The sequence below is a fragment of the Podarcis filfolensis genome (assembly GCF_964270895.1).
Source record: "Podarcis filfolensis genome assembly, chromosome: 14".
Classification (NCBI taxonomy): domain Eukaryota; kingdom Metazoa; phylum Chordata; class Lepidosauria; order Squamata; family Lacertidae; genus Podarcis; species Podarcis filfolensis.
In genome coordinates, this window is record NC_139616.1 from 13,963,101 (window position 1) to 13,989,999 (window position 26,899).

At 42.5% G+C, this 26,899-nt stretch overlaps 1 protein-coding gene across 6 annotated transcripts in view; it reads left to right on the forward strand.

The window, feature by feature from the left end:
• The window catches only part of SPPL2A (signal peptide peptidase like 2A), a 41,843-nt gene that overhangs the window by 7,139 nt on the left and 7,805 nt on the right, over nucleotides 1-26,899 (forward strand). For 3 of the 6 annotated variants that reach the window (XR_014541663.1, XM_083586677.1, XM_083586676.1), the window contains 14 exons: nucleotides 3,866-3,985; nucleotides 4,555-4,737; nucleotides 5,621-5,704; nucleotides 8,558-8,691; nucleotides 9,790-9,938; nucleotides 12,612-12,708; nucleotides 16,128-16,229; nucleotides 16,598-16,679; nucleotides 17,991-18,065; nucleotides 19,246-19,302; nucleotides 19,623-19,676; nucleotides 20,090-20,189; nucleotides 21,863-21,940; nucleotides 22,042-22,202. Coding sequence is in view for 4 of the 6 variants with exons in the window: in XM_083586677.1 (XP_083442803.1) it covers nucleotides 3,866-3,985; nucleotides 4,555-4,737; nucleotides 5,621-5,704; nucleotides 8,558-8,691; nucleotides 9,790-9,938; nucleotides 12,612-12,708; nucleotides 16,128-16,229; nucleotides 16,598-16,679; nucleotides 17,991-18,065; nucleotides 19,246-19,302; nucleotides 19,623-19,676; nucleotides 20,090-20,189; nucleotides 21,863-21,940; nucleotides 22,042-22,202 (1,476 nt within the window). In the remaining 2 variants the exon portion in view is untranslated. The remainder of the gene's footprint in view (nucleotides 1-3,865; nucleotides 3,986-4,554; nucleotides 4,738-5,620; nucleotides 5,705-8,557; nucleotides 8,692-9,789; nucleotides 9,939-12,611; nucleotides 12,709-16,127; nucleotides 16,230-16,597; nucleotides 16,680-17,990; nucleotides 18,066-19,245; nucleotides 19,303-19,622; nucleotides 19,677-20,089; nucleotides 20,190-21,862; nucleotides 21,941-22,041; nucleotides 22,203-26,899) is intronic. The other 3 variants (XR_014541664.1, XM_083586679.1, XM_083586678.1) reach the window with 1 other exon arrangement.

The following is a 26,899-nucleotide window of genomic DNA, read 5'->3' on the forward strand; positions in this document are numbered from 1 at the left end:
GTTCATATGGGGTCCTTGATGTATTGTGTCCTGAGTCATTTAAGGCTTTCTAGGTCAAAAGTAGCACTTTGATTTGGGCCCAGAAATTGGAAGCCAGTGCAGTTGGGCCAGGATTGGTGTTCTATGCTCAAACTATTTTGTCCCGGAGAGCAACCTGGCCACTGAAATTTCAGAACCATCTTCAGAGGCAGCCCCACATATAAGAAGTTACAGAAATCTAACCTAGACATTACTAGAGTATAGATGACAGAAGTTAGGTTATCCCTCTCCGGATGGTGCAGCTTGGGCTACCAGCCAAAGCTGATGGAAGGCACTCCATGCCACCGAGGTCACCTGATCCTCAAGGGATCCTGAAATAACCCCAAGCTATGGACTTGCTCCTGCAGAGGGAGTGCAAACCAATCAAAAACAAGCAACATCCCATTCAGATGGTCTAGGGAACCCCCTACTAACAGTGCCTCTGTCTTATCTGGATTGAGCTTCAGTTTGTTGGCTCTCATCCAGTCCAGGCAAGAAAACAGTCCAGCACATCCCATTCTACACCTACAGATGTAAAGGAGAAGTAAAACATCAGGAAGAGCTTTCTCTTAGTAAGAGTTGTTTGACAGTGGAACAGCTGTCCATGAGAGGTGGTGGATTCTCCTTCCATGGAGGTTTTTGAGAAGAGGCTGTCATGTATGTTCTAGTTGAGATTCCTGCATTGCAGATGGGTTGGACTAGATTAGCCTTGGGGTCCCTTCAAACTCTACAATTCTAAGATTCCTTTATTCTAAGTAGTGCTGTGTGTCATCAGCATATGGCTGACAATGCACTCCAAAACTTAGATGATTCTACTCATTGCTGAATTGCTCATTGAAAAATAGATATTGTGGGTATCAAGCTTTAACAACTCAGATTTTGAGTATGGTATAATAGTTAAAGGAGGCATGCTGGAACCAGCATAGTATAATGGTTTGAGAGCTGGACTAGGAATGTGGAGACTATCTCTTAGCCTAGCCTACTTCCCAGGTTGTCCTGAGGAAGAAAGCAAGATGAGCACCGCAACCCCATAGTCGCCTTTGACTGGACTTAACCGTCCAGGGGTCCTTTACCTTTTTACTAGTGGTCTGACTATATAAGGAAGGTTCCTTTATTCCTGTGTTATGTCTAAACCACTGAGCCTTTGGGGCTTGCCGATCAGAAGGTTGGCAGTTCGAATCCCTGCAACGCAGTGAGCTCCCATTGCTCTGTCCCAGCTCCTGCCAACCTAGCAGTTCGAAAGCATGCCAGTGCCAGCAGATAAATAGGTACTGCCGCGACAGGAAGGTAAATGGCGTTTCCGTGCACTCTGGTTTCCATCACAGTGTTCCGCCTCTTTCCATATGAACCTGCCTGGACCCTGAGATCATCTTCTGAGGCCCTTCTTCATGTGCCGCCTCCTCGAGAGGTTCAGAGGCTGGCAACACGAGAACAGGCCTTCTCTGCAGTGGCTCCCTGTCTGTGGAATGCCCTCCCCAGAAAAGTTCGCCTGGCGCCTTCATTATACACCTTTAGGCACCATGCAATAATGTTCCTTTTTAACCAGGGCTTTGGTTGACCTGATTGACATCCTATACCCTTTTAAAATATGGCTCTTTTTGGAGGAGTGTTATTGGGCTATTGTTCTTATTTTGATTTTATATATTGTGATCTTTTCTGTACATACGTTCAATCAACAATCAATAAAAGTTCTTGTGCAGACATCCGTAGCAGCTTGCTAAAAATATCTACTTGTCCAGATGAACCTAAGTGCTTCCTGCTCAGATATGTAGACTCCGTTTGAGGTAAAGAGACCTGCACAGTGAATTCTGTTAACATTCTTCCATGAGTGGGATTGAGGAAGAACTGTGTTACATCAGATTTCTATGTTAAAAAGCTTTGATAACTGCAAAGGGACAATTCGGAGAAGAGGTGGGAGGAGAAGCTTAACCCTTTCCCCAACCTTCATTTCCCCACAACCCCTCCCCACTATAGGGTTGTAAAGTTAGGTGTATCCTCACAAATGCATGTCTGGAATCTTGTTTGGGAGTGAGAGGTTAGGGGGGAGTTGCAGGTGAAAGGTTTCAGGAGTACTATTTTTCTGTTTCTGAGCTGCAGCTGCTGCTTCTAGCGAAAAGTACCATTGGGAGGAATACTTTCTCTGAGAAGCAGCAGTTGTTGCTTTTTCATTACACGCATTCTTTGTTGTAACATGTAATTCTGTCCTTGGATGAGTGCTAGAAATATGAATGTTTTCACACTTGATTCTGAAGTATTACATAAGTGTTTGCTGAAGCTTTTCAAATACTCTGCAAATCAGTATGAGGCAATTGATCCTTGCTAAGTATTGTTATTGGGGACGCGGGTGGCGCTGTGGGTTAAGCCACAGAACCTAGGACTTGCCAATCAGAAGGTCGGCGGTTCGAATCCCCGCGATGGGGTGAGCTCCCGTTGCTTGGTCCCTGCTCCTGCCAACTTAGCAGTTCGAAAGCACTTCAAAGTGCAAGTAGATAAATAGGTACCGCTCCGTCAGGAAGGTAAACGGTGTTTCTGTGTGCTGCTCTGGTTCACCAGAAGCGGCTTAGTCATGCTGGCCACATGACCCGTAAGCTGTACGCCGGCTCCCTCGGCCAATAAAGCGTTGGGGGTGTGTGTGGAGAATTCCTATGCTCCACAAATAACCCAGAGATGCATTTTAAATAAAAGCACACATTCTACTCATGTAAAAACACACTGATTCCCGGACCATCCGCAAGGCGGATTTAGAAGGCGATTGGGCCAGATCTGGCCCCCGGGCCTTAGTTTACCTACCCATGACTAATACTGTTGGTACTGTTTTCATTTCATCTCTTGTGCAAGCTGTGTTTGGCCTATCAAATCCTTGCTTCTTAAACAAGGGTATGTTCAAGTTCCATGCACCTTTGCGCAAGCCTGGAAGCTGCAGTTGACCATAGTTTCCTGTTATGTTTGGACCAGGAAACTATGGTTAATGGCTTCTAAACAAGCCAGGATTACAAAGCATGGTTTAAAGTTATCTTTGTTTAGAAGCCCTTAACAGTAGTTCCTGGTTTACGCGTAATGGGAAGCTCTGGTTAACCTTGTCTTGCTGGTTGGTTTCCATCTCACACCAAGGCAGGAGCATAGGTACATGAAGATCACGCTTAATAATCCAGGATTTTATGGTCCCAACAAGGAACTACTGCAATGCACTACTATATGTTGGGCTGCCTTAGAAAATGGTTCAGAAACTGCAGCTGGTGTAGAAACGGTTCAGAAATTGCAGCTGGCCAGTTGTTGACTGGGGCAGGACAATCTGAACATGTAACACTGATTCTGGAACAAATACGCTGGTCTACCAGTTGGATTAAGAACACTGCAAACCCGGAAGTAGGTGTTTTGGTTTGTGAACTTTGCCTTGGAAGCAGAACATGTTCCGCTTCCTGTTGAGTGTGTTCCCTTTGTAAATTGAGTCCCCCACTGCTATGGGAAAGCATGCTTTGGTTTAAGAACGGACTTCCAGAACGGATTAAGTTCATAAACCAAGGTACCACTGTATCAGTAAATATGTGTTAGGCTTATGCAAATTTCATAGTTTTTAATATGTTGTTGATCAAGCACATGCCCATGTTAGAGTCCCTTTCCCTCATGTTCTTAACATATTAATCTTTCAGTTCTGGGGGGAAAATCTGAGCTGTATGAAAATGCTCTGAAAGGCCCTGCTGTGTTCCTAGTATTGGGATCCTAGTATTATGCTTTTATAAGAAATGATTTGGCATTGCATAATCTAAAACCCTTTCAAAATGATGCTAGTCAGCATTTTCATTCGTATTTTAAAGTGGTTAATGGAAAAAATCTTTTTCAATTATAGGTCAGCGCCGGTCAAGGAATCTTGCATGCAATTCAGATCGATAATCCTCTGTTAACAAAGGACTACTGCATATATTATAACTCTGAGTGGACCTCCCTTCCTAGTGCCTTAAATAACGTTGTAAGTAATTATACTCTTGTATTTCCTAAGAATCAAGTGACTTTTCCTTGGGAAAATATGTCACAATCATTCACATCCTAATGGCACAATCTTTCTATCTAGACTATGCCATGTATGGTATGGGTGTGCCAGAAAAGGCCCTTGAAGTAAGACTAAATCTATGTGTGCAACAAAATGTAGTGAGAATGAAGTGGTTTTGAGGCCTGAAAAAGTAGAATGGTTTCAGACAATAGTTGCAAAAATTCCCCTGGTAAATGAAACTTGCTGCAAACTGATGACTAGTCTGGATGCTGGACTAGGAGTGTTAACGTGGGGAAAACACATAGAAACAGTATCCCATGCCAGCAGCCTGAGTGGTACAGTAAATACAATATTAAACTAAACCACTAAGGTGTCTGGAAGTACAGTTTCTTTGCTAATGACTTTTCAGCTTCATATTGTCATGATCTTTATTCTATCTGTTTTCAGTAAATAATAAGGCTGTTAGATTAACTGCTTCAGCTATATTACAGAATTATCTTGCACTTCCAAGTTTAAATATTAAAAAATATTTTCCTTCTGCATCTTAGACATATACAAGACTGGAGATCTTGACCCCCAAATTGCTTTGCAGTCCCTCGGATGCCACTCATGAAACTGTCAAGGACAAAGCAATCGTTGTGTCGAGAGGAAACTGCACTTTTGTAGAAAAGGCAGAGATCGCTCAGAAACTTGGTGCTAAAATGCTGCTCATTGCCAGTGACACTGGCATAGTAAGTTCTAATAGACATGGCTGCTTTTGCATGAAAAATGTTTTGCTTAAATTGTGGTGGTTGTCTTTGTCGCATTACTGTGGATTTCATTAAGGTGGCGGTGTTTTCCCCCTTTTTGAATCTGAGATGGCCATCTGACAGTAATCTAGAACTTGCCCAATTTTATTTGGCTCCTGAGGGCCCTACCAAATCTTAATCTAGGGTTAGGATTGAAGGGGCAAGACTTCAGTCAGTTGTAAAGTAGTTCTATATTTTGGTGGCCATCATCATACATACCCTTTCCTTTTTGCTGATATTGATGGTGAGAATTGAAGAGGGAAACTATTATATGGGTGATGGCGACAGACAAAAAGCTGGTGTACAAAATGACACTCATAAAAAGCACTCCTGGGCACTGCCAGGCACTTGCGCCTCTCCAGACAGCAATGAGTCCAGGACTGACCACAAGCTGCACACCTGATTTTTCAGGTGGGTGCCATCCTGGACTGGTTGCATACAGGGCTGTAGCTAGGGGGTGGCGAGGTGGGCCCCCACCAGGGACGCAGGTGATGGTAGGGCTTAAAAATATGTCCATAAATTTAGATACTGAATATTGCCTCATAAGAAATGGTTTTAAATAGAGAGTGAATTGAATGGGGTGGGGTTGGAGGAGAGGCAGAAAGAAGAGCTAATTTGTCTGACTAGGGGACGCAGTCTGGACTGTTCTGCGAGGGGCGCAAGATCACTAGCTACAGCTCTGGTTGCATACCTTGATCCAGATCTGCCACTATTAATCTGCAGTAATATGTAGTATGGGCCTAGGGATAAGACAGAATGTTTTGATAGACTTTGAAGTAGAGATTGGTTCAGTAAAGCAGATGCATTATGAGTGTCCTTTTTCTAGGATACTCCTTATGGTAACAAGACTGCAAACATCACCATCCCAATTACACTTGTAAGCAATGAAGATATAATCAATTTGAAAGAGGTAAGTACTTTTCTGGATTGCTTTGGAAAATGGGAGTTGAAATGGGTTTGGAAATGAGAGATTTTGATTTCACTTCTGGGCCTCTTTCTTCCCTCTTCTCCCCTCTTTCAGTACTTGGTCAGGTGAAATCCAATCAGATAAATACACTTTTTGCAGCATCTCATTGTATCGCCTTTGCTCTTTTTTCAGTTTCTGATTACTAGGATGGAAATTCCATAGATACTTTGAAGTCTCTGAAAATACCTTGCTATGTTGTCTTGACTTCAGTAACTTGTTTTTTATCTGCTCTGATATGTTCCTAAAAAGGAAAAGAGATGCTGGATGAAACATCTTTTACCAAAACAAAGCACCGTAATCAAGGGCTGTATTCAACTCATTCCTACGCAGAGTTGAAATCAGAGGTCATGACTCACTCATTTCTTTCAATGAGTCTAGGACTTAGTTGGATACAATGACAATATTTGTACATTATTTTCTTCTCTGACAGTTACTTGACAAATTTCCTCTTTTTTGTTTGTCTTTGTCAGCATTAATTTTTACCACTGTGTGTTCATTTTGCATTAGAACACTTGCAATCAGAATGAAGGAGCATGATGTACTTGGTTTATTAAATGGCCATTGTAGATTATGCTTGCAGCTAAAATCCTCTTTTTTGCATCTTATTTTATTCATTTTGTGTTGCTGCTTTTCATACAGTGGTGATAAAGGTGGGAGGCAGTTTCTTAGAAGAATACAGTGGCCTGGTTTGCACATTGCACTAAGTGACACATGGCTTAGCACAGAGCCCTGGAAAGGAGATTGTGACTACTCCTCCCAGTCATTTTGCTGTTGTGCTGCACTGAGCTGCGTTTATGCTAAACTAAGCCATGCTAAACTAAGCATGGCTTAGTTTTTCATACAATAATGATAAAGCATGGTAAGCCATGTTTAGCATGTTGTCCGAACCCTGGTTTATCAGTTAGTTCTCTTCACACTAACCACAAGCTGCAACCAAGCTTTCTGCTATGATTTATGTCTCATGATTTTGTCGTCTGTGTGTGAAGGAAAAAGCTTAAACATGTTGCAGAGATCCCAAAAAATAGACTGGAGGCAATTTCATCCAGCAGAGCTTTACTGAGCTCCCGGTGGAGTACAGGATCAGGTTTAAGGTGCTGGTTTTAACCTTTAAAGCCCTATACGGCCTAGGACCCTCATATCTACGGGACCGCCTCTCCTGGTATGTCCCATGGAGGACAGGGAGGTTAGGCTAGCCTCAACCAGAGCCAGGGCTTTTTCGGCTGTGGCTCCAATCTGGTGGAACACTCTGTCACAAGAGACTAGGGCCCTGCGGGACTTGACATCTTTCCGCCGGGTCTGCAAGACAGAGTTGTTCCACCAGGCCTTTGGCCAGGGCACAGCCTGACCCCCTCCTTTGGCAATCCTCGCAGAACTCTAGCCCAATGGTTGCCATTGATCTGATTTGAACTGATTTTATAATGAAATGATTTTAGAACGTTGTATCATTTTACTGTTGTTAGCCTCTCTGAGCCTGGCTTTGGCTGGGGAGGGCAGGATATAAATAAACATTTATTATTATTATTATTATTATTATTATTATTACTACTACTACTACTACTACTACTACTACTACTGCTACTGAAGGCAAATGAGCATAATGGTCGCAAATCCAATACATTCAGGATTGGCACAGTCCGTAAGAAATCCAGTTGCACCAGTTAACCTTAACAACAACTAAACCTTAACACTATAGCATACAGAACAGAACACCACATCAGAACAAAGACATAGGAAGAGAAAGTGAGTCCAGGCTCCTTCTGGCCTTACCTTTATAGTCAGCATAACCTTGACAGAAAGGATAACAGAACCAGTTTAAACCAACTGTACTTAGCTTCCCAGAAGGAATAACCCAAACATCAGAAACCTCCTGCTTTCACATAGACAAGCTTCAAGAACCCTCTTGAATTAAGCAGAACAGGAAAGATCTCTACACATCAGATCAGTACTTTCTGTATTAAGAAATGCAAACTGACAGATTCGTTCAGGAGAGCTGAACCATGAACCTGGGTTCAGACGACACACTAAACCAAAGTGTGGCTTAGCTCAGTTTAGCACAGCAGCAAAATGATTTCGGATGAGTGCTAGGCATGCCCTCCGAAAGGTCTGGTGGGGCCTGCTGAGGCTGTGACAAACTCCATTGGGCCCTCCTGCTGCTATGATGGGGAGGGCCCAATGGAGCCCACCTAGCTGCGGAATATTGAGGGGGGCCGGCCCTCGCATTAAAATTTTTGTGGGTGCCCACGGCCACCCAGAGATGCTGCTGCTGCACGCTTGCATGCCAGTGTTAAGCCATGGTTTGGCTTAGCCTGACACGCAAACCAGGCCAATGGGTGAAGATGGAGCTGTGAATAGTTTTGTTGCTGCAGTCTTCTACATTCACATCATGAATGAGAATTGCTTCTTGGTGGCCAGTGTTTTTGTACATTGGAAAAGGGTTTATTCTCTTTCCTGAATTTTTTTTTCATGTTCTCCCTGCTTCTCCACTATGTCCTTTCTACAACCTTGTGAGGTAGGTTAGGCTAGCAGGGTTCAAAGTCATCCAGTGATCTTCATGGGGTTTTGAACTTGCATTTCCTCATTCAAAACTAGAACCATCCTAGCTCTTTTCTTGTTCTGGCTGTTTGATGTGCTACAGATGACTACAATATGCACCTGTAAGCAGGTGAGTTGGTAAAGGAAAGTGGACTTCCTTGCAAGGCTATGTTTCGGAATATCCCAGAATCATGGTCAGATATTGAAATGTAAAGCATCTCCTTTCAACAGACATCTCTAATCCGATGCTTTTATAATTTCCAGGATCTTGGAAAGAACGTGAACGTGACATTATATTCACCACCTCACCCAAAATTTGACTTCAGCATGGTGGCTATTTTTCTAATTGCTGTGGTCTCTGTAGCACTGGGAGGCTACTGGAGTGGAATGGCAGAGCTGTAAGTTTTCTTGGTTTAACCTTAATATATGAAAAGTTCCTGTTATGGGACAACACATTTGCTGCTACAGGGACAATTTTGCTTTGTGTGTTTGTTCTCTCTTTCTCTCAAACAGTTCCAGTGGGGATCTCTCTTTCTCTCAAACAATAAATATGTGGGGATCAAGGTCCTGGTCTATAAGTTGTATGGGAAGAGCAAAAGATGGTGAAAAATCCATTGATTTGCAACTGGGCAATAGACAGTAGTTAGAGCGTCTTTCAGGTAGAGCTCAGAGAGACCTCCGTCTGAAACCCTGGAGAACTGCTGCCATCCAATGAACAAGATGGACCACACAGATTTCCCAATAAATCCAGTATCCTGTTCATGGATAATTCCATCTGAGCAGGACAACCAGCTGGGTACAACTCATTGTGCCAGAAGCATTCCCGTGGAGAAGGCCCAGTTTGATGGTAGACTTGTGTGGCTTTGTTAAGGGCCTCCAAAAAGCATTATGGTCCACAAAGTCTGATTGGACCAAATTAGTAACCCTGCCAAGTGCACTGCTTAGAGATGAGCTGAATACAGAAAGGAATCTCAGTATCTCACTAAAGGTGATGTTTATTCAATATAAATATGCATCAAATCTATAACTGATAATTACTTGATTTTTAATTTTGTAGTGTTTTCTCCATGGGGACACTTTTGGCACAATGCCTGGAAAATACTGTTGGCATTGAAAAGCCACATGGACTGTTAAGGAATAGGTTTCCTGGAAAACCTGTGCAGAATTTCAAGTCTGATGCTTCTTAGGGGCATTTCTCCACCAGAACAACTAGAAAAAGCATTCCTATAGGGAAGTCCTAAGAGCAGGTGTCTTTTGTGACTGAAACGTATTAAGTTCATATTAATACTAATGAATGGACTAATAAATATTAAGCTCTGCATATGCCATAAGATAAATATATATTTATTCTATGAACCATGATGTAATCTTGCTGAATGTTGCTTAATTGAGAAAAGCCAATCCATCACTAAAGCAGAAAGAAACATCCACATATGGACCTTTGTTGAAAACAAGATGCAGTGAGAGCCTATAACTGCTTCTGTTTACCCTCACAGTGAGAGTCTGAAGCGGTCTTCAAATGATGGAAACAGCGACTCGTCAGAAAGTGAAGAGAACGTGGTTTTAACTCCTATGACTGCTGTTTTCTTTGTTGCCATCTGTTGTATTATGCTAGTCTTAATGTACTACTTCTACAAATATCTAGGTAAGGAGACATTTGGATTTATTCTGGTCTGACTTTCTGAACTTGCCATGCCTCTTTAAGACTGCTTCCTGCTAAGTTGGTAGGCTTGGGTCCGGGTTGCAAGTGGGGGCTTGATGATTGAATGCCCCATAAAAAAAGAAAGAAAACATTCTGGTGAGACTTTTTCCTGATACGCTTCATTTCTTATAGCGAGGGATTTATTATTATTATTATTTCCTAGTGTTTCTGGAGGAGTCTGGAGTGGTTCAAGCTTACAAACTCAGTGAAAACTGGGGCCCTGTCTCAATTCAACACTGAATTTATATAGCTTTATTTAGTTCTACGTAGGATGCGCCTTCTGTTCTCCTTCTGTTTGATTTTATATATGCAAGCATATTCTCTACTTTTGCCCACAAGGAGGCTGTAGCTCAGTGGATATTTTTATAATAAATATCCACTGAGCTACAGCCTCCTGGGGTGGGGAGAGAGAGATGATGATAGATAGATAGAGGTAAAGGGACCCCTGACTTAGCGGCTTAGTCATGCTGGCCACATGACCCGGAAGCTGTACGCCGGCTCCCTTGGCCAATAAAGCGAGATGAGCGCCACAACCCCAGAGTCGGCCACAACTGGACCTAATGGTCAGGGGTCCTTTCACCTTTACCTTTTAGATTCCAATGTATAGTTAGCAGAGAAAAAAAAGTTGCAGAATTCCCCAAAAATAGACCAGAGGCAATTGTATTTCATCCAGCAGAGCTTTACTGCTACTGAAGGCAAATGAGCATAATGGTCACAAATCCAATACATCCAGGATTGGCACTGTCCATAAGAAATCCAGTTGCAGCAGACTTAAACTTACAATAACTTTGTAAGTCTGAACCTTAACACTAAGCATACTCTATACAGAACACCACAACAGAATGAAGAGAGCCAGTGTGGTGTAGTGGTTAAGAGCGGTAGTCTCGTAATCTGGTGAACCGGGTTCGCGTCTCCGCTCCTCCACATGCAGCTGCTGGGTGACCTTGGGCTAGTCACACTTCTCTGAAGTCTCTCAGCCCCACTCACCTCACAGAGTGTTTGTTGTGGGGGAGGAAGGGAAAGGAGAATGTTAGCCGCTTTGAGACTCCTTAAAGGGAGTGAAAGGCGGGATATCAAATCCAAATCCAAAGAGAGATAGAAAGAGAAAGTGGTACCCAGGCTCCTTCTGGCCTTTCTTTTATAGTTAGTATGACCTTGACAGAAGAGATAACAGACCCAGTTTAAGCCAGCTGTACTCAGCTTCTCTGAAGGCATAACCCAAACATCACAAAGCTTCTGCTTGTTTCTTTCACACAGAGAAGCTTCCAGAACCCTCTTGAACTAAGTAGAATAGGAAAGATCTCTACACATCAGATCAATACAGTGGTACCTCGGGTTATATACGCTTCAGGTTACAGACTCTGCTAACCCAGAAATAGTACCTCGGGTTAAGAACTTTGCTTCAGGATAAGAACAGAAATCGCGCGGCGGCAGCGGGAGGCCCCATTAGCTAAAGTGGTGCTTCAGGTTAAGAACAGTTTCAGGTTAAGAACGGACCTCTGGAATGAATTAAGTTCTTAACCCGAGGTACCACTGTACTTTCTGCACTAAGAAATGCAAACTGACAACAGGAAGGAGATAGCCGTATGAGGGAGAAGGGGAGAAGCAACTGTCAGCCCAAAGCAACACCAAACCAGGATTGGCTTCAGAGCAAAGCATATTTCCTCAGGAAAATGCATGAACACAACAGTGGCTGCAATCCTAGATATACTTACTAGGAACTGAACCCTGTTGACCTCAGTGGCAGCGTTTACTTCTGAGTGAACATGCTCAGGATATTAGCTAGAGAGTGTTTGTGTATGATAGAAGCATAAATCAAAATAGACGGACATAAAAATGTAATAACATCTCAGAGGAGGCAATGTTACATTTCATACGCTACATTCCATATTGCTAAGAATAAAAAAGCAAAATAGTAAGTGATATGAGTGAGGTGAAGAAAATGAGGCAAAGGTATCTGTAAAAGGAAAGTAACATTTGAAAGAGCACAGGCATGAATTCCAGATTTTCATAGATAACTGCTGAAAACCAGTGTTGTGGACTGGTATTGTTAATATAATTAATGAAATTTCACCAAGCCACATAAGGAGGGCTTTGCCCTGTATAACTCATAAATTCAATGTTACCACAATGCAAGGTCCAAAATTTCTAGGTTTTCCATTTTGAGCAATCGAAAACTGCACAGCCATTGGTAAAAAGATTAGAAGTGCCTTAGCTCTGGTATTCATATTTATGTCTTCAGACATAATTTGCAGTGGTTCGGTCACAATGTCCGTAATTTCTTTACACTTCGTTCCAAAAAGCATTAGCCAATGGACACTCCCACAATTGGGGGCAGTATGCACCCCTGCTATTGCAACCTGACCAGCACATGGGAGTAAAGTTGGGTGATATTTGTGAGATCTGAACAGGTGTCCTGCATCTGCATTATATTTATTTTAGGATATGTTCCCAAACATGATACAGACTTTGCTGGTCTAGTGGTCCACATAGTCTTCCATTGTGCATCATCAATAATTCCATCCAGTTTGGCATGAACAATCTTTTTTTCCCCTTTGAATAATTTGTAATGGCATGCTTGTATCCAATGTATCCTTATTTTCCTTTTTTGTCCAGTGTATGCCGTCATCACAGTTTTCTGCCTCGCATCTGCATCCAGCCTGTTCAACTGTCTTCATGCCATAGTTAGAAAAATACCTTATGGGCAATGCAGGTACAGTTCATAACTCCATATGACTTTCCTAAATAGCTTTGAAGCTAAGAAAAATTATGTTATATGGTCAGGCTTTTGGCTTGTAAAATGAATGCTTTCCTCTTGTGTCTCACTTGATGAGTCGACTACCCAGTTGTCATCCTCTCACATCTCCACTTGCTCCCCTGATTCCATATCCTTCTGTTTCCCAGCCTGCTGTTATTCCCCTCTTTCACACAATTAATCTCTATATCTCCCTCTCCAACACCTCTTCCTCCTTTCATCCTGCATGCAAATGTGCCCGTCTTCCCTATTCCTCAAAAATCCATCCCTTAACCCACCTTTCCTCTCCAGCTGCTACTCTTCTCCCCTTTGCCTCCAAACTCTGGGAGTGTGCTGCTGTTTTAACTTTCTCTCCTTCTCTGCTTGTGACTTCCTCCAATCCAGTTTACACCCTTTTCAATCCACTGAAATTGCCCCCAGAAAAATTACTCCTTGCTGCAAAATCTAATAGTCTCTGTTCAGTTCTCATTCTTCTTGTCCTTTCCTCTGCACTTGATACGGATGGTCTGTTCCCACCACCCCCTCCTGCTTGACTCCTTTAAGCCAGAAGTCTCTGTGATGTTGTCCTCACCATGTTCTCTTCCTATCTGTCTAATCATTATTTCAGTGTTTATGCAGGTGGAAGCTCATTTCCTGTTTTCCTTCTCTTTGCTGTGACTCAGAGAACTGTTCTTGGCTTTTTGCTCTTTTTTCTCAAAATTCTCATCAGTAGTTCCTATATGCACATGACACCCAGCTTTCTGTCTCTATTTCCTCACTCCAATCATACACCTCAGCCTTACCAGATTTCTGTTTGTATGTCATTGTCCAAAACTCAATATGCCAAAGACTGGATTTCTCATCTTTCATCCCAAGCCCTTCTCTCCTTATCCATTGCTAGTGTTACCATATGCCTTGTTGATCAGGCATTCAGCCTAGGCTTTATATTATATTCCTCTCATTTGCTCTCCCTGTTTACTCCATTACCAAGGTTCATCACTTCTCTCTTTATCCCCTCAGTAGAAACTCTGCTTCATCTTCTTGCCGTCTGTCGCTAGACAACTGCAACCTTCTCTTTCTTCTGTGGACTCATCTTGGTCCCTTTATGCCAGGCTTCCTCAACCTTGGCCCTCCAGATGTTTTGAGACTACATTTCCCACCATCCCTGACCACTGGTCCTGCTAGCTAGGGATCATGGGAGTTGTAGGCCAAAAACATCTGGAGGGCCGAGGTTGAGGAAGCCTGCTTTATGCTACTCTACTGCCACTGGGCCCATCACTTCCTGGCAAATAGAAGGGGAAGAAATGGAGGCAGTGAGAGATTTTACTTTCTTAGGCTCCATGATCACTGCATATGGTGACAGCAGTCACGCAATTAAAAGACGCCTGGTTCTTGGGAGAAAAGCAATGACAAACCTAGACAGCATCTTAAAAAGCAGAGACATCACCTTGCCAACAAAGGTCCGTATAGTTAAAGCTATAGTTTTCCCAGTAGTGATGTATGGAAGTGAGAGCTGGACCATAAAGAAGGCTGATCGCGGAAGAATTGATGCTTTTGAATGATGGTGTTGGAGGAGACTCTTGAGAGTCCCATGGACTACAAGAAGATCAAACCTATCCATTCTGAAGGAAATCAGCGCTGAGTGCTCACTGGAAGGACAGATTGTGAAGCTGAGGCTCCAATACTTTAGCCACCTCATGAGAAGAGAAGACTCCCTGGAAAAGACCCTGATGTTGGGAAAGATGGAGGGCACAAGGAGAAGGGGACGACAGAGGACGAGATGGTTGGACAGTGTTCTCGAAGCTACCAGCATGAGTTTGACCAAACTGCGGGAGGCAGTGGAAGACAGGAGTGCCTGGCGTGCTCTGGTCCATGGGGTCACGAAGAGTCGGACACGACTAAACGACTAAACAGCAACAACTGCCAAACCACCTTTCATGTCACTTTGATCACATGATGCTTCTCCTTTAAACCCCTGCATTGGCTTCCTTTCAATTCCCAGATCCAACATGAGTTCCTTGCCCTTGCTGTCAGAGCCCTTATCTTATATGTTTGGATCTGCCTGCCAGAACACCTACATAATGCCACCTCTTTCTTCTTCCAATTCCTTCTTGGTATGGCTAGAGACTGAGCTACGAATCAGGAAGTTCCTGTTTCACCTCTGCCATGAGTTCACTAGGTGACCTTAAGCAAGTCATTCTGTCAGTTGCTTCTCTTCCTCCCCTCCACCTCCCACCCAAGCCTGCAACCTGGGGGCGGGATAACAATATTTATCGGGTTGCTATGAGGGTTGCAACTTGATAATACACATGAAGTGCTTTGAACACTCTGCAAGTAATAGAAGTTATTACTACAGGAAGCTGCAATATACCCGTATTTTTCGCTCTATAAGACGCACCCGACCATAAGACGCACCTAGTTTTAGAGGAGGAGAACAAGAAAAAAAAATTCCCTCCCTCTCTGTGCAGCGCCTCTCCAGCAAAGAGGGAGGAGAAATGGAAGGGGCTCCGTTTCTCCTCCCACTTCGCTGAAGGGGCCATAGTTATCAACCTTCCCTTTTTTTGCGGGAAATGCCCTTATTCCAGCGCCGTTTCCCGCTGATATCCCGAATTGTTAGATATCCCGTAGACTGTCCCCGGGACTGGTGAGGCTGCTGATCCCTTATTTTCGAGGCTGCTGATCCCTTATTTTCAAATCTGAAAGTTGACAGCTATGGAAGGGGCGCTGCGCAGCTTTCCCTCTCTGCGCAGCGCCCCTCCAGCGAAGCAAAGTCAGAACAGCAAGAGGGATCGCTGCGCAGCGAAAGCAGCAATCCCTCTTGCTTTTCTGGCTTCTGGGATAGCCACGCCAAGCCCCTTCAGGGCTGGGGAAGCGTTCCTCCCGTTGCCCTGAAGAGGCTTCGCGTGGGTATCCTAGAAGTTAGAACAGCAAGAAGGATCGCTGCTTTCACTGCACAATGATCCCTCTTGCTGTTCTGGCTTCTGGGATAGCTGCGCAGCCTGCATTCGCTCCATAAGATGCACACACATTTCCCCTTACTTTTTAGGAGGGAAAAGGTGTGTCTTACAGAGTGAAAAATACAGTAGTGACTGAGTCCATTGGTCAGTATTGCCAGCTCACTGATTGTCCAGTGTTTCGGACAATAATCTCTCCCATTCCTACTTAGAGATTCTGGGGACCAAACCTGGGACTTTCTGCGTGGAAAACAGTTGCTCTGCCTCAGAGCTACGGCCCTTCCTCATACACAGAATATACTTTGACTGGAATGCAAAACCCCCATAGAAAATTGCTCTGGATGATGCCTATAGCTGGCAAGCTGCCCTTGTTGGTTTCTGTTGGAGAACTCGATGTATTATTTGCTGTATTTATAACATATTATTGTCCCGCTTTATTTTTAGGTTTCCATGCTGGGACAGATGCCTCGAAGTGAGACTCTTTTTTCTCGCTCTAATATGCATAACGACATCTGTTGTTTGGGCAGTGTTTCGGAATGAAAATAGGTATGTGAATAGTTCTCAGATTCAGAATTGAAATGATGAGAAATGCTAGCTTTGTTGCTTTCTAAATCTGTGTTGCCTTCAAAATATTTAGCTCAGGGTCCAAATCCTGCATAGTCAGGCAGGCTTTTCCAGTCTCTCTTTCCATTTTCCCCTTCTGCTCTCCCCTGTCCACAAGCATATGATGCTATTGCATGAGCCTCTTTGAATCCTGGCCTTGCAGCTCAATCCTATACATTTTTGCATCAAAATTAATTGCACTGTTTTCAAGGGGGTTTAACCTGTAATAAGTGAGTTGAGGATTGCAGCTTTATGTGCAATATTTTGTCCCTGTGTTTTACTGCAACAATTGATTTATTTTTTTGTTCTAGCTGGGTATGGATTTTGCAAGATATCCTGGGAATTGCTTTCTGCGTGAACTTTATTAAAACACTCAAATTGCCCAACTTTAAGGTACAGTAAGCTTTCCGTCTAGCTAAAAAAACACAAAGAACACCAATTTCAGAGAGTGTGTGCTGTGTTGGACTGCAGAAAAGGTTGAGTCAATTTTTGTAGCTTAAGCTATGGTTGGCTAGAGCATCTGATGGAAGTAGACTGTGTCAAATACAGCTCCCAAACCACATCAATTTCTTTTTAAAGTGCTACTCGCTCAATTTTTCAAATTGTGGTTTGGAGGGCTGGAAATGACCTTGTAGGGTCATGTGTTTATCCTGTTCCTCAGGCGCCATCACTTTCAGTTTCTTGTTTAGTCCTAACCATAGTTTGCCATGATGTTCAGATTGGCCAAGAATGATTTGTGTTTCCATCCAGACCATAACGACAAACTGTGGTTAGCACTAACCAAGAAATTAAAAGTGAAGAGGGAAGCAAAAGAGAATGAACGAGCTTGCAGTTAGTTTTCAATCCTCTGGACAATATATGTTAAAGACATACGCTAGATTAAAAATCTAGTAGCAGGGTACACAATGTACAGTATGTGTGGATGTAATTCAAATAATGGGAAAACCAACTACCGTTACAAAAATATCTGGTTCTAAGTTCTAGTCCTAAACATAAGTTTGGGAAGTGAAATAAAAAATGTTTTGAAATTACTTTAGATTTTTATTTTATGGATAAAATAAGTCTGTTTTCAAAATAAATTGCTAGTGTAAGCTGAATATTGTTTCTTGTATTGAATTGTATTTATCCTTTATACTTAAACTTTCTTTGTTAACCACACTAAACCACACTAAATGGTGGTTAATTCAAATATCAGTGGAAGCTTCCAATTTCCTCCTTGTGGCCATGCTAGAGAAGAGGGAGCTGCTTGATGCATTCTCTTAACACTAGCTAAACCATTGTTTAGCACTGTGTCCAAACTAAGCCAAAGTCTCAGCGTTATGGACACAAGTTTAATGTGCCTGAGTGAAGGAAAGGAAAGGACTTCTCTAGTGTTTTAATCTTACTTTCATGGGATCCTGACTATTGTTGGGTACCAACCAAACATGATTTAAAATAATCTTTCACTTTCGAAATGGTGGGTTATTGAGCTTTCTTGGCAACTAGCCATGAGTTTGTTCTAGCCATACGGTTCATACATAATACTATAAGCCAGTTTTCACTCAGGTTAGTTCTGGTTGATACACACTGCTTTAAACGATGGTTTAGTGTTACGAGCAAATGTTGCCAATTTATTTAAATAGTATGATGTGATTGTGCTGTTTTTGTAAGTGTTAATGACTGCTCATGAGCTTTATAAAAATAACTCTTTTTTTCGTTCTCTAGTCATGTGTTATTCTCCTTGGTCTCCTTCTTGTATACGATGTATTTTTTGTCTTCATCACACCATACCTTACAAAAGTAAGTATGCAGGTTTATAACTATTTTTTTCATTAAAGCACACCAATATTGTACGTATTAAAGTGTATTTTTTATTTATTTTTAGTTTTTATTTATACTTCTAAGGTTTATACATTTCATTAGTTTTACAATCAATTTAACATTTCAAAGTTTGACTTCCTTCCCCCTCTTTCTGTGGTTCCTTAAATGTATTTTTTAAAATATCTCTTGCATATCCAAATTCATTTAATTTGCTCATTTAATTATCTACTTTAAATATATACCAGAACCAGAAGCAGTATAGAGTGTGCATAGAAGGTTTGTTCCATTTCAAAGATCTGGGTAAAGAGAATTGTTTTTACCTTGTGCCTAAATGAGACCAACATGAGGGATAACTGAGCATCACTTGGTAGTTAAATGCACCTGAAGAGAGACCTGACAAAATAGGAGACAAGTACTGTGAATCACTTGCATTTTAATATTTTAGAAATTAAAAAAACTGGATTCTAATGAGAGTGAATCCTAAGATTATTCTGAGCAGTTCTAAAGTAAGCCATGAAGCCTTGGCTCTTGCAGAGTACAGTCTAGAGCCTTTGAGTGGCACTGTGATACCACAAACTTAGAATAACTTCCCAATGTTGTGTTCTGCATAACTCCTGCAAGATAGGCTACAGGACCCCTAATTCTGATTGCCTTAAAGCAACAACCAAATTGCCTTAGTGGCCTTATTGCCGAAACACAGAGAGTAATGTTTGAAAAGAAAACAGAGTTAATATCCACGTTTGAAACTACTTCTTTTAACACACTGAAGTTCAAATTGCCTTTTCCATTGTTGGCGTCTGCTTTTGATTCTTCTGTAGCTGGTGAAATTTTATTAAATTTGCACGGTTTCAAGCTTATTTGGAAATTAAACCTGCAGCAGGATTGATACCCAATACTGCTGCAGAAGTCAACTTCGGTTAATTCTGCTTTTCGAAAAAATTAGATCTCTTTCATACTGATCTGTACACTTGGGTTCATGAACCGATTCTGTTTTCTTTTCGTGCATTCTGTTTCACACAGAGTTGCTGAGGAATGTACTGCCAAAATACATTGTAAGAGGATTACATTAGATTCTGAATGTTTAAGAATATAAACAATTAAGCCCATGTACTTGCTAGGTGAAGGATTCAGTATCACAATGCTCCATTTAAAATTTCAGAGTGGAGAAAGTATCATGGTTGAAGTGGCAGCAGGTCCTACGGATAGTGGTGAAAAGGTAAGCATATAAACATTTGATAAATACATAATTTATACTCATGCTATGTAAGGAATTATCATATTGTGTTCTCATAGCTGCTACTGCATTGAGTTTGGACTAACGCAGAATCCGGTTAAAGTTTAGCACTTTGCTATCCTTTTGACTCTCGTTACGTGGGATAATGAAAGATGCGCTTAACTCTTTCAAACCAAAGGGAATATAAAGTGCTGCACTTGGCCTGAATTTTGCCCTAAATATTTCGTGCAACATGAATATAGCCATTTTTTCCTACTTTCTTTTAAAGTATTAAATGCTTGTTGACTTGGGTTTGATCCTAGAATGATGGAAGCTTGGTGGAAGCCTCTGCTGGGCGGTCAGCTCCTCATGAGAAAGTAAGGATTGTATTTAAGATCCTCTGAAAAAGAATAGCATTTGGGATTGGTGGGAATCTCGACTCTCTGTCTCTCCCTTTCCAAATTTATTTATCCAGGGCCTGGATATCAGTGTTCCCCAAACACCCTTAAATTCAGCACTGTTTTTCTCATTTCACATGGTGCATTTTCTTAACATTCTTGTGCGTAGTTTGTCTGTTTGTCATCCATATGCATTGTCCTTTTGGTTTAGATGCTTGGTCATCTTTTACACACTCAGTATCTTGGTTGCTGGTTTCTTAGATCAAGTCCTTTATAATCTGAAGTTCTATGTAAACTAGATGAGTAAATAGTTCTGCTGAATTTTAATGCTTCCTTTCTTCAGTGCCTTTTGGCGTTGATTTATGTGGGATTTTGAAAACACTCTTTTGCAGTTGCCAGTGGTAATCAGGGTGCCAAGGCTGGCATTCTCTGCAATGACGTTATGTTCAAGACCATTTTCATTACTTGGGTACGGTGACATTGCTTTACCAGGTAAGTGTCTTTTTTTCATCAACTAAGATTAACTTGAAGGGACGCGGTGACGCTGTGGGTTAAACCACAGAGCCTAGGATTTGCCGATCAGAAGGTCGGCGGTTCGAATCCCCGCAACGGGGTGAGCTCCCGTTGCTCGGTCCCTGCTCCTGCCAACCTAGCAGTTCGAAAGCACATCAAGTGCAAGTAGATAAATAGGTACCGCTCCGGCGGGAAGGTATACGGCGTTTCTGTGCACTGCTCTGGTTCGCCAGAAGCGGCTTAGTCATGCTGGCCACATGACCCGGAAGCTGTACGCCGGCTCCCTCAGCCAATAAAGTGAGATGAGCGCCGCAACCCCAGAGTCGGCCACGACTGGACCTAATAGTCAGGGGTCCCTTTACCTTTACCTTTAAGATTAACTCAGCATGATGACCAAATGGAAAAACAGAGAGTTAAGAAATAATTACGTAAAAAAAGGCTTCTCAAATACCGTAGAACTGAATGTACCATTTTTTTATAACCACAAAAGAATTTTTTTAAACCCAAATAGCTTGATGAATGAAAAGTAAACAAATAAATAATAAACTGCGTGAAAAAGATAATAGTGACTTTGGAAAAGAATGGGAACCTTTTGTAACTTATTCCCAGAAACAATGTAAAAGTATGGATTCTTTGGCAGGGTTTAAATAAACATATATAATGTAATTTACTGCCAGCCTAGCAGTTCGAAAGCAACAGATGGTAGGGATTTCATTCTTGTTTGCTACTTTTTCCTTTTGTGAGGATAGGCTTGGGCTAAGGTGGAGAGCTGAAGTAGTAAGGAGCAGTGAAAAGAAAAGGAGAAAAATGGTTCAAAATGCAGGTTCCTATATTCCACAAAACTACCGTAGTGCTGGTTGCTGAAAGACCCTTAATGAGCGTATTGTAAATAAATTCCCACTGTAGGTTAAAAAGTTGTTCATCTTCTAAAATTAATTTTAAAAAATCAAGTCAGCCCAAAAAAAACAGTACATGGTATCCCTTCTGAATGGATGGTGATAATGATGATGATGATGATGATGATGATGATGATGATAATAATAATAATAATAATAATAATAATAATAATAATAATAATAAATACAGTACTCTATTTAGTTGCTCAGTGGTCACATTTTTAGGAATTTTCTGAAATATCAGTCGGAAACTTGATTTAAATTTGTGATTTAAGTTGGGCTTTTAAAATAGGGCGGTATATAAATTCAATAAATATATATATATATATATATATAATCGTTATTTAAATCAGTGATTTAAATCAATCCATATTGCTGGTAGCTCCATGGTGGGTGCTTGAATAAAGGTAGATGGAGCAAATCATGCCCTCTTTTAGCCTTCTAAAACAGTAGCTAAGGGTGTCTTCACAGAGGGGAGGGGAGCAAGGCCCCCAGCCCCTTTTGTAATCCTAGGACAGGCAACCCAAATTCGGCCCTCCAGATGTTTTGGGACTACAACTCCCATCATCCCTAGCTAACAGGACCAGTGGTCAGGGATGATGGGAATTGTAGTCCCAAAACATCTGGAGGGCCGAGTTTGGGGGTGCCAGTTCTATGATTTCCTATTCATTAGTATAAGAAGAGGGGATAGTGATTTTGCTGGCTTCGTTTACTTCCGGAGAAATATTTCTGACCTATTAATTTTTGTTTTTTTAGGTCTCCTGGTGGCCTATTGTCACAGGTTTGATGTTCAGACAAGCTCTTCCTCTGTGTATTTCATTACTTCCACGATAGGTAAACGACTCTAACTCTTAATGGGGCTATATCTACAGTGAAGCCATGAACATACTAGGTGTATGTTACTCAACAGCTCTCTTGTTCCTCTCTTTCTACAGCTTATGCTATTGGCATGTTGGTCACATTTGCGGGCCTGGCGCTAATGCAGATGGCACAACCAGCCCTTCTCTATTTAGTGCCGTGCACACTAATTATGGCCACGTTAGTTGCTTTGTATCGCAAAGAGATGAAAAAGTTCTGGAATGGCAACAGCTACCAGGTAGGCACAGTGCATTTTGGTCATTATGTGTTTACTTTGTCCATTAAAAAAAACCATACAGATGGCACACAGATGCTGACATCACACAAATACTTCTGGTTCATACATTTTTAACAGATGGATGCTTTTGGAAGACGTAGCTCTTGCATGTTACATGATACAAAATAGGGAACTGAAACAGTCTTTTTTTGTTCACGTTTTGAATTTGCATTTATTTGAACACCTGGCCCTTCCCTAGACTAATAATTGTTTAGTAACAATAACAGCTTGCTTTTGTGTCTCTTTCTTTAGGGGTAATATAGCCAGGTGTAAAGAAAAATAGGAGGCATTTTCCTTCCCTATAGTGAAATTGACAAAGGCCTAGTTCTTATTGAGATCTGTGTCTGGTCCGTACCATTGCAGACTGCAGGTGGGGGCTCACATGGCTTGAGTGCTCCTTCATTCAGAAATATTCCCTCCAGATAGAAAGGTAACGTGTTAGGGTTCAGGTTTATATAGTTTTCTTCGCGGAGGACTTTCTTTTTCTTTTCTTTATTTGTTCCATTCTGTACTGCCTCAGACTGAAAAGATTCTAGCCAATTTGAAATGCAAAATCCATAAAATAAAACAGCCATAGAGTGGCAAATAAAAATAAAATGACAGTCAAAAGTCAAGGGTTTAAAGGAGCCGGGATGTTTAAAACGACTGGTTTGAATAAAAAGATTTTTTGCCTGTTGTCTAGAAGGTGTGTCTGTATCCAACGCTAGTCCTGCTCAGAGCAGATCCATGAAAATTAATGAACCCTATTCAACCCATGGAGTTTTACCCAGCACCAGCTTTGCTAAGAAAGACATTTCACAGTTGGGTCGCGATTGTTGCAAACGTCCTTTCTCTGGCTGCAACATCGCTCCCTTCTGTTTTGAAGTGTAGTTGCAGCAGGGTGTTGGCTGATGGCCATAATGTGCAGGCAGGTTGGTGTGGGAAAGGTGTTCCCTTAAGTATTTTGGTTCCAAGCCATTTATGAGTGTGAAGGTAAGCACCAGGGACGCGGGTGGCGCGGTGGTATAAACCACTGCGCCGCTTGGACTTGCCAATCAGAAGGTCGGCGGTTCGAGGACCCGCGATGGGGTGAGCTCCCGTTTGGTCCCAGCTCCTGCCAACCTAGCAGTTCAAAAGCACACAGTGCAAGTAGATAAATAGGTACCGCTCCGGCGGGAAGGTAAACGGCATTTCCGTGCGCTGCTCTGGTTTCGCCAGAAGCGGCTTAGTCATGCTGGCCACATAACCCGGAAAAACTGTCTGCGGAAGTGGACAAACGCCGGCTCCCTCGGCCTGCAAAGCGAGATGAGCGCCGCAACCCAGAGTCGTTTGCGACTGGACTTAACTGTCAGGGGTACCTTTACCTTTAGGTAAGCGTCAGAACTTGGTGGGCTTTGAAGCAAATAGGTAGCCAGTGAAGTTAGTCTGAACCCCAAGCTGAGTTGTGTGATTAATCTTAACTATGATTTGTTGGAAACCATCCAACTACAAACCATGGATTGTGGAGCTGCCTTATTTCAACAAAGAATATGTTGAAATGCAATTTAGGAGCTAGGCTAAGCTCTGGATAATTCACATTGGGAGTAAAAGCTTGCAAACTCCTTCCTGCTGCTTGACCTCAAGCCCAAGGCCCACCTAGGCACGTTCCTATCCCAATAAACTATAGTTTATTGTGGTGTCCAAACGCAGCCAATGAATCATAGAACTGTAGAATTGGAAGGGATCCCGGGAGACATCTAGTCCAACCCCCTGCAATGCAGGAATCTCAACTGAAGCATCCATGACAGGTGGCCATCCAACCTGTTTTAAAACCTCAAATGAAGGAGAATCTGCCACCTTTCAAGGGAGTCTGCTCCACTGTTGAACAGCTTACTGCCGGAAGGTTTTTCCTGATACAGATCTATTTGCTAGCGGATATTAAATCCAGATGCCTCTTCCTACACCTCTCACTGCTGATTTTAATGGCTTGGTTGCAGTGCTGGTGGCTGCCATGTTCTAGGAATGCACAGTACTAAAATATAAGACCACAACATGATGGCTATGCAACTGCCATGTTCAAAGGCAATATGCCTCTGAATGAATGAATATCTGTTCAGTTATTGGTTGGTCGGCTGATGAAGCAGAAAAATTGCATGGCTATCTAGTGAAGACTGATCCTTCTTTCCATATTTAGAATGGCAACCAAAGAGGTTCAGCTTCATCCAGTGTGTGCTTTATAGGCCTTTTTAAATACAGCTTTTATGACATCCCGTATGAGTTCTGATTCCCAGAGGCTGTGTGCGTCAAGGAAGCTCTGGTTACTGTCTTTTCAGAGAGTACTCAAGCATAAAATTCTTTGGATTTGAATGATGTTTTTGCCTTTGTTCACTACCGAAGTTTGCTCTAAATACTTCAGCCCTAGTTCCTAGCTAACAAAAGACCACTCATACCTCAATAAGAAGCTTCATTATTTCGAAGTATTATGTTGCCATAGCGATTGTTTCATATGCTTTTCTCGGCTAGCTCCTTTTTGAAGGATTAAAATTGCTCTGAACTTTGGACCTTTGTGTCAGCTTGACTTCCCTTGGAATGAAAAACGCAGACTTAAAATTTGGGAATCTGAGTGCAGTTCAAATATTGTGCACAGATTAATGAGACCGTTGCTCCGGTCTTGATGCACGCAGCTTGAAGAATTGTTCTCATTATATTGTACTCCCATCTATCTTGACCTTCAAAAAAAGTGGTGAGGTATATACATTGATTGTGTGGCTCAGCAAGTTTCAACATGCTTTCATTATGTCATGAGACTTAAAGGCATTCATGTACATTTTTTTAAAGGGGAAGAGGGACAGCACTTCAATATAGTTTGTGCTCTCTCCAGATGGATTGTAAAGATACTTAGTCCATTTTTTTATTAGGCATATAGGAAGTGTTATACTGAATCTGACCACTGGTTTATCTCACTCACTCACCAGGAGTGGGGGACTTTTTTGGCTCCACAGGCCAGATCCATATCAGGATCTGCCTCCCGGCTCTAATTTGTTGCTATTCACCTGGCAGCTCAAATAACGTCAGGTGGCTTGGTGCTTTGAAAACCATTTTGCATTGAACCAGCTGATAAAACGAAGGGGGAAAACCCACAGCAAGGTGCTGTGAAGTCCTGACTTCAGAGTGCAGCAAAACTGAACAGGTTTGAGAGACTTCCCTACGGGGATCTGTTTTGCACACCCAAATCAAACTGGATGGACTTCTGCTCACATCAGCTGTTAACACAGGGATGTTACTCCTGCTCAGCACTAGGTTTGGGTGCACAAGCGAGCTCTCAGCAAGGAGCTATTATGTGTATCCAAATCCAAAACTCGTATCAGCTGATTGCACTAACCCAGCACTAAGCAGGGCTGACTTCTCTGCCTATTGGCTGATGCGAGGGAAGCTCAATGCTGCTTGATTATATAATAATATAATAATAATTTATTATTTATACCCCGCCCATCTGGCTGAGCTTCCCCAGCCACTCTGGGCGGCTTTCAGTCAAGTGTTAAAAACAATACAGCATCAAATATTAAAAACTTCCCTAAACAGGGCTGCCTTCAGATGTCTTTTAAAGAGAAGATAGCTGCTTATTTCCTTCACATCTGAAGGGAGGGTGTTCCACAGGGTGGGCACCACTACCAGGAAGGCCCTCTGCCTGGTTCCCTGTAGCTTCACTTCTTGCAGTGAGGGAACCGCCAGAAGGTCCTCGGCGCCGGATCTCAGTGTCTGGGCTGAACGATGGGGGTGGAGACGCTCCTTCAGGTATACAGGACCGAGGCCGTTTAGGGCTTGAAAGGTCAGCACCAACACTTTGAATTGTGCTTGGAAACGTACTGGGAGCCAATGCAGATCTCTCAGGACCGGTGTTATGTGATCCCGGCGTCCACTCCCAGTCACCAGTCTAGCTGCCGCATTCAGCTCTCTTGTGCATCTGGACTGAGTAAGAGTGACCTACCGCATCTCTGCCGATGCATGGGAGTACAGTCCTGCTTTGCACAAAATTTCAGAAGCTCCTGGCAAACAGCTGGCCGTTGGGCACTTTGGAAGCTGCACAAGGGGATGTGACGGGTGCTGCCTATTGGCTGAAAGGGACTTTGCAGATGCTGCTAAGGACTGCTCTTACCTGCACCATGGCTGACATCAGAAAGGCATTGCAGGTCAAATGAAGAAGCTGGCGGGCCAAATTTGTTCACAACTGACAGTGTATGCTGCCTGGCAGCAGCTCTCAAGGTTTTCAGAGGGGGTCTTTCTTCATCCTACTTGGAGATGATGAAGAAGAGTTTGAATTTGATATCCCGCTTTATCACTACCCTAAGGAGTCTCAAGGCGGCTAACAATCTCCTTTTCCCTTCCTCTCCCACAACGAACACTCTGTGAGGTGAGGGAGGCTGAGAGACTTCAGAGAAGTGTGACTAGCCCAAGGTCACCCAGCAGCTGCATGTGGAGGAGCAGGGAATCGAACCCAGTTCACCAGATTACGAGTCCACTATTCTTAACCACTACACCACGCTGGCTCGCATTGAACCTGGGACCTTCCAGATTCTCCACCCCATTCTAAAAAAAGATCCTGAGCGAAGTGAATTATTATCGTTGTGTGATAGATATATTTTTTTTGGTTGAAAAGTAGAATACAAATGGAAATAATAACAGAATGGAAACAGTTCCCC